The sequence below is a fragment of the Neltuma alba genome, unplaced genomic scaffold, assembly GCF_004799145.2.
Source record: "Neltuma alba isolate B1F8T4 unplaced genomic scaffold, ASM479914v2 tig00012639_pilon, whole genome shotgun sequence".
Classification (NCBI taxonomy): Eukaryota; Viridiplantae; Streptophyta; class Magnoliopsida; order Fabales; family Fabaceae; genus Neltuma; species Neltuma alba.
The window spans coordinates 25,209-33,208 of record NW_021637076.1 but is presented as its reverse complement, the minus strand read 5'-3'; the positions used below and the strand labels follow the sequence as shown (position 1 = coordinate 33,208).

The following is an 8,000-nucleotide window of genomic DNA, read 5'->3' as shown; positions in this document are numbered from 1 at the left end:
TATAACAAAATTGGTTCTGAGATTGCAGTATCAAAGTACCTGACATATACATAACGCAAAAAATCAATTTACGGGCATACAGTAAAAAAATAAAAAAATTACAACACATTAATAATCAAAAGAAAAATTTGCTGCCTAAGAAATAAATAAATTAACAAAATCGCAGGCGAAGATTATGCCAATGGTGACAATTTAAAGATGGCGTTAATTGCCCTATTTTGCTCTAACTTTTGACAGTTAGTGAATCGTCCTTGTTCGAACATTGTCTCACTCAGATTCTTGTCTCTATTTGTCTATTAATTTTTATTATCCTCTTTTGCTTAAATTTACATTATAAAATGAGTCTTATATTTAGAAATAGAAGAATACTTTTTTGGATCCAAGACAAACATATCACATTTGACCTCGACTAATCGCGCGCGCTCATTTACGGAGTGAAAAACCTTCCAGGACCCTGAAGCCGCACCATGTTAAAGAATTAAGCTTGGTTTATGGGGTCCTCAATTCTTGATGGCCCCTCTGAGCCACGAGTGCTGAAGGTCTCCGAGGATGATACTTCGAACATTCCAATGTTCTTCAATGCATTTGAAACAAACTGTTTGTGCTGTAAGACCTAATGGAGCTCTCTGAGTTTGGCAACCCAGTGCCAGTACTCAAAAATGGGGGTTGATTTGGTACAGAAACATCCACATTTGAGTTACTTAACAGCTCCACAACTTCTTCCATGGTTGGCCTCAGGGAAGCCGAAGCTTGTGTGCATAGTAGCCCTATGTGAAGCACCCTTGACAGCTCTGCTGCTGCAAAATCATCTCCTAAGCATGGATCCACAGCTTCATGTAATCGATTTGATCGATAGAGTTTCCAAACCTGAGGCCAAATCCAGAGTTTTTTTTTTTTTTTTTCACATTGTTAAAACAAAAGGTAAGAATCAAGTAACCGCGGAGAAAGATCTTACTGTTTGTAAAAGGGAGCCAGAATCTTCTCTGAAGACGTTGTTCCTTCGGCCGCATAGAATTTCCAGAACAAGTACTCCAAAGCTATACACATCTGCTTTATCTGTTAGTTGTCCTCGAATAAGATATTCAGGCGCCATGTATCCTCTAATAATCATAAAAAGAAGAGTCAGTTATGGTATAAACCCTAGAATGGTCTCTTCACAGTTTAAGATCATCCTCTGAAAGAGTATTTACTAGACGGACTCACAGTGTTCCGGCGATGCCCGTGCTAAGATGCGTTTTGTCGGCAGCAAAACATCGGGCCAGGCCGAAGTCTGCAATCTTAGGAGTGAGATTCTCGTCCAGAAGAATGTTGCTGCTTTTGATGTCTCTATGGATTATTCTTAGATTAGATCCTGCATGAAGATACGCAAGCCCCTCTGCTATTCCAATTATTATATTTAAACGCTGCTTCCAATTTAGAATCTGACTTTTGCTCTTTTCTGCAAAGCAGAGTACGACGATGTCACGTTTCTGGAATTATATGATTCTTTTCGTTTATAAAGTTCAACTGGGATTCGATTGGGAAAAATATAATGAAAGAAGAAAATTACCAAAAATGAATTGATCCAAGCTCTTGTTGGGTAGGTACTCGTAGACAAGGAGGCTTTCGGGGCCTTCAATGCTACAGCCCAGGAGTTTGACGAGATTCTTGTGCCCAATTCCGCTAATCAAATTCACTTCGTTAAAGAAGTCGTCAACCCATTGCCTGGTATTGAACACTAATCTCTTGACAGCCACCACTCTCCCGTTTGCAAGAGTCCCTTTGAACACAGACCCAGCCCCTCCTTGCCCAATTTTTCTTGAAGAGTTGAAATAATCCGTGGCCTTCTCCAGAGTTTCGTATTTGAAATTCAAACTCGACTTGTTTATGGAAATGGAAATCTGACCAAGATAATTGCTTTCTGGGTAACCAATGAAAAGATCACAGCCTCAGAAAATAAAATTAAATATTGATCTAAGTCTGATACGAATACGATTGCTGTCATACAGATACTTCCCTAAAATATTACCTTTATCTTTCTTCCTCTTTGATAATCTTGACAAGACAACATAAAATGCAGAGAGAAACAGCATCACAACTGCAGCCGCAGATAACACTGTCGCTATGATCGCTCCCCTCCTAAATGACCCTAAAAATCAAAAGGTTAACTCAGAAGAAAATTATATACCCACTTATACAATATACAAAGTAGGATCTGTAATCTTCTGAGGCCAGAATCTGAACCCAAGAAATATGAAGATTTTGAAGGAATGTGAGTCGAACTAGTGCCATATGAACCTGGACAAGACGCACAAACTTACCCTTTTGACCCTTTTCTTCTTCACCAGCTTCGTTATAGAACTTGCGAGTTGAGTACCTCAAATAGCAACCAGCATTCAATGCCCTTCCTTCCCTCTTAGGCAAGCACCCTCTCACATCCCTTGCTGCTTTCCTCAAGCAAATACCACATTCATCACTTCGCAATGTCTTCCAACACTGAGCCAAGGCATAAACTCCCCCAACCTCTCCCACACCAAACCCTAATCCCTCTCCCAGCGAAACCCTCACCACATTATCAAGCACGTCGCCGACACTCTTCTCAAATTCCCGCCTCTCACCTCTTTCATCCTCCACCACACCATATGAGGAGCTACAGTTCAGAGTGTCCCTAACAGGATCAATGGCTTCCGAGTAGAAACTGTAGTTATCGTAGCGAAGGAAGCAGCCGTCGAGGTAGATGCGGGCCGAGAGAGAGGGGAGACAGCGAGGGAGCTTGGTGCGGCTGGCAGCGTAGCAGAGAAGGCAATCGGTGTGGGAAAGGTCACGGAAGCACTGAGCGAAGCCGAAGATGGGAAGGGAAGAGAGATTAAGAGAGTGAGAGGCCCAGTTCTGAGAGGTGATGGTCTGGGAGAGAGACTGCATTTCTCGGACGAAGACAGGGATGTAATGGGAAGAGAGAGGGGCTTTGGAGGTGCCGCAAAAGAGGCCAGCTTGGGAGATTCGAGGATCACAAAGGAGGGAGGAAGGGAAAGAAAGAAAGAGGAGAGAGATGGGAATGAAGAGAAGGCATGAAGAAGAAGAAGAAGGAAGTGGGGAACGTTTCATGGCGAGGAAGTAGAGCGTAACAAGTGAAAATGAGGGGTTTGGGGTTCGGTTTTATGGGGAAAAGGAGGGAAGTGGAGAGGTTGGTCACTGCCAAGTTTGATCTTTTTCGATTTGGTTAAGCTTCGCTTTCCCGCACCTGTACATTGGTCGGCGACTCGGCGGGGTAGAGAGCCCCATGCCCTCACCTCTCTGTTTCTGCTCTGTTTTTCCACGTGTCCTGCATTGCAACTAAGTAGGCATAAATTATAAAGATTTTCTTACGTTATACGTGTATAGATTAGACAAATTTCTTCATATTAGTGGGATAAGCGTGAGGTCATGTTTGAATTTGGAAGGATGTTTTGATTAGAGGAAATTTATTGAAAGAACCTCATTTAAATCTAGTTAAAATACTGAAGTTTAAAATCAGACTTTCATTTTGAATAAATTTCTAAATAAATTTCTAATTAGACCAAGAGGCTTAATTAGAAATTTATAATTTATAAATATTGTTAAAAGATTAAAATGTCTCTCAATAACTAAAATATAAGTAACTTAAAGAACTAAAATGTCCTTCTATAATTAAAATATGAGTTTATACTTGTATATTTTTCTCCCTCACAAATTTTTTTCCTAAAATATGAAAATAATAAAATTATAACACTATCCTAAATTCAAAATCTGTATTAAAAAAAAAGTTTGTCGTCCGAATAAGTTTTTCACTCTTAAAATGTATGTGTGTTCTAGTAAACAAGTATACGGATTTTAATCAACGGGAGTTGGTCCAAGTGATAAACGGTTTGGTATCGCTTAAACGAGGTCTCGAGTTCGAGCCTCAGCGTATGCAGAATGGGCAACCAAAAAAAAATATATACGGGTTTAATAAAAAAAATTGTATGTGTGTGCATATCATGAAGTGTATGGAGAATCAAATATTCAAACTTAGCAGAAATTAAACCTATCCAAAATTAAAATTTATCAGTTACCTACATTGATGAAGCTGTTGGAGTAATTATTAATGTGAATCAAGGACTGTATTTTAATTTCTTTTCATCTACTAAAGACTTGGTATTTTCAAATTTCAGAAAAATTTGAAGAAAAAAAATCAGGAAAAGAACTTGTGAGGAAGAAACAATATAAAAGTAACAACTTATATTATAATTATAGAGGACTATTCTGGATTTTTAACAATATTATAATTAGACATCTTAGCCTAATGAGGGATTCATTCAAAGTGTAGGACTAATTTTAAATTTTAGTATTTTAGTTGAATTTAAACAGAATTCTTCCAAACTTATTTCCCATTTTTTATATTAAGGAAGAAACTAAAATTGAAAGGAAAAAGGTTGGGGGGCCCACTTTGACTTAGAGACACAAAGAAGGGATTTCTTCTCTTTTCTTTCCATCCTCTTCTCTTCTTTTCCTAACATTTAAATTAATATATTTTAACAGTTTAAATTTTAATTTTTTATAAACTATTTATAAAAATTTTTAAAAATATTTAGCATATTTGTAAACTATTAGAATTAAATTTTAATATAGTTTGTAATTTATTATCTATTTATTTTTATAATTTAATATTTTAATAATAATTTTAAAAAATAAATTTAAAACATTAAAATATGAATCTAATAATTAAAAAAGAAAGAAACGAAGAGAGGACGAGAAGGGAGGAAAAAAAAGTTAGGAACCGACAAAAGAGAATGTTGTCATTGTCAACCGGTGTGTGACACGACTCTAATGTAAACGCAACCCACCGCTCACCTTTCCGGATGCCATGGCTCACCCGGTCTTCCATTCCCACTTTCCAGTTTCTACCGCCTTTGCTTTGCCTGTCATTGATACATTCGGGTTCGGCTTCTCTTCAGTTCTTTTTTCCCCCCTGCTTGTTCTCTAAAATTATTATTAAATGTCAAATTATAAAAAACAAATAAATAAATTCAAATTAAATAGTCATGAATTATAACGAAGAAAAAACAAAAAAAAATTGTAAAATGTTAAATCCTGACTGTTTAAAATTTGATCCCAAAATTGAGAACTTGAGATGGGAAGCGAATGGGAAAAGAAATGTAAAAAAGCCAAATTGTCATTCTCTTGCACGTAGTACTTCTTACATCTGCATATAAGAAAAGAAGGGGAAATTAATATTCAAATTATTTTAAATATACTTTGGTTCATCAATTTGTGAACTAGTTGTCTTGGACTTCATCCATCAATGAAATAAAGTAAATAATTGATACTAAAGTGAACATTTGATTAGCAGCCGCCTCGAAAGTCTTTTAAATCACTCATACAAAGTGTTGAATTATGTGTTCAGTACCTCTCCAACATTCCTGGATTCCGACCTAAAGTAATCATTCTTTTTTTGGGTATTCTGTGTGCCATTGACAATAGCAACCAAGGGAAAAGCTCTCCACGAGGCGTCCATGGCGGAAATATTCTTTTTAAATTCAAAAACCAATCATGTTTCATAATATTTTATGCGTTTTGAACACCGTCTCTGTTTCCCTGTACAGCGGTTCTCAATTGGAATAAAATAATTTCTCCAATAAGATCAGGAGAGAGGAGTAACATGAGGAGACTGAGAATTATACGCAGTCCATGAGCTGTGAAACTTATAGGGCCAACGTGAATCAAATATATTTTAATGCCATGCCGAACTACAACCAAAAAGATGGAGGCCAGGGGAAATGGAGTTTTGGAAGGTGCTGGCTATGGCATTACAGCATCCTTTGATTTGCACAGCTAGTTTGGTCACCTAACTTTTTGCCCCACCAAGATAAATCTTGCATCTACTTCATTATCTGTAGCGTCCTTGCTGTCATTTGATCCTCAGTTTTACTTTCTGATGCAGTGTTCAATTGGAGATGTCTTCGTGCCTAAGAAGCACTGCCGAAAGGAAAAACAAACGACAAAATCTTATGGGTGACCACACTTATAAATTGGCATACCTACCTAAAATCACATGCCTCAATATAAACTAATGCTTTCAACAGACTCGAATTTTCTGTTTGTGAATTGTGATTCCACTGACAATTTCAAGTTCAAGTACCCCAAAGCTATATATGTCTACTTCTACTAATTTTCCCTTCGTGAATAGGTACTCAGAGCCACATAATCCTCTTACAAAATGGACATAACAGAGGCAAGAAATGGTTAAAGCCCTTGCAAGAGAACAATTGGGAGGAATGAAGTAGATTTCGTGCCTGCAGTCAAAGTATTAACAAGGGGATTGACGTTATCACATAATTAAAGTCTTGCCGGAACCAAATTAGCAATCTTTGCTTTATACTTCAAATAATTTGATGTCCCTATCCTCTGTATCCTCCCCACTTGAGAATTGTTGGGCAGTCGTCTAGTGAGAATTCCAAGCTCCTCGTGCATATCGTCTGGCGTTCAGCTCTGCTTCCATATCCTGATATAAGCAAATGTCAGGACTATTATATTTAGCCTTTCTATACCAAAACGAAATGGCCATAGTCCTGATTCCTCCTACCTTGTTGCCTCGCTGTGACTGCACGAACTGCAATTGTTCCCCTTTCACACAACGTTATGAAGACGACCCGAGAAATTCTTGCACACTCTGATAGTACCAGCTCATTGTACTCTCTCCAATCAAAATGGAACAGCTCACCTAATTGTTATCCCAGCTGTCAGCTTATATGTTTTTACTTAATTTATATTATTTTATTTTTGAAAAATAAACCAATTTGAATAAATTATTTTACTTAGCAATTTATTAATCAAATCTTTCCTCTATCCTCATCTTCTTCGACAAAACTGACAACCGTCATGTTTTTGGCTATGAAGCTCTGCCGCTAACAAGGGGTGTTGGGTAACCACCCTTTTTCTTCCTCTATTCTTTGTCGATGGAGCCTCGCCGCAAAATGTAGTTGCTTTTGATTAATTAGCGAACTGGTCGTTGGCCTTACCCTTGATCTCAACCGTACCTGTCGAGAAAATGGATTTCTTCAGTCTCAGACTCCATGGTTTCTACGCTATTCAATTAACTTCAGCGTCTTTAGCTTCTTCGTTCCCCCTCTTTATACCTCCAATCCCATCGTTTGTTTCATTGTAGCTAACTCTCTCCAAAAGGTGGGGTTGGTACGCTTGCCTCTGACATTTCTTCCTGAGATGAAAATCAGACTACTTTTATCACCAAAGACAGGATAGCAAAAGTGGTGATTGCTCATATTGTGCTTCTTGCCACCCCATTTCAAGAAAGGGAGAGAGAAGTTGAGGAGAGGCTAAGACTTCACCGATGCAGCGGCCACGCGGAACTCCCTATCAGCAGTGAAGTTTCATATGGAAGAAGGACAATATTCTCTAGGATAAAAGAGAGATCTGATGATTAAATTAATCAAAAAAATTTATGCAAATTGGATTTTACTTTAGAAGCATTATTATTTCAAAAGTAGAGCAATATAAAACAAGCAAATAACACAAAAGCTTACAGCTATAATAAAAATTAGATGAGCTGCTGAATTTTGATTGGAAAGAGTACAAATGACCTGGCATTCTTAAAGTATGCAAGTATTTCTCCGATGACCAACATTATGAAAGCCGTAAGAGCAGAGAAAATGGCTTCTGCTCCACTTTTCCTTTTTTAATCAATCCATTATCATCTATTACTTTGTTTTAATGATTTTCCGTTACATTTTAAGGTTTTGAAAATATATATTTTTTCCAGGCCATTCTTTTGGTTTTTCTAACAAAGCAACACTCGGCCGCATGCACTGCTGTTACAGATTTTAGCTTCATGTTCCATCGAATCGGTTAATGGCGATTCAAGAAAGGCAACCACTGTTTTACGTGGGGACTGCGATTAGACAGGTCAGAACAAAGTTTTCTATTTGATTTACCAACACCATCGACTGTGACAAGGTAACTATCAACATTTACTGGCCTGTTTCTACGGTATAATTGCAAATACCTGG

General features: G+C 37.6%; 1 protein-coding gene across 1 annotated transcript; it reads right to left on the bottom strand.

Annotated features, from left to right (window-relative positions):
• LOC114729483 (cysteine-rich receptor-like protein kinase 42) lies at nucleotides 1–3,045 on the bottom strand. Its single transcript, XM_028916478.1, has 6 exons — nucleotides 2,301–3,045; nucleotides 2,009–2,128; nucleotides 1,550–1,900; nucleotides 1,204–1,438; nucleotides 956–1,100; nucleotides 1–867 (listed from the first exon to the last, which is right to left on the bottom strand). The coding sequence occupies exons 1-6, from the start codon at nucleotides 2,899–2,901 to the stop codon at nucleotides 577–579; spliced, it is 1,743 nt and encodes a 580-aa protein (XP_028772311.1). The 5' UTR covers nucleotides 2,902–3,045; the 3' UTR covers nucleotides 1–576.
• Between the last annotated feature and the right edge of the window lie 4,955 nt (nucleotides 3,046–8,000).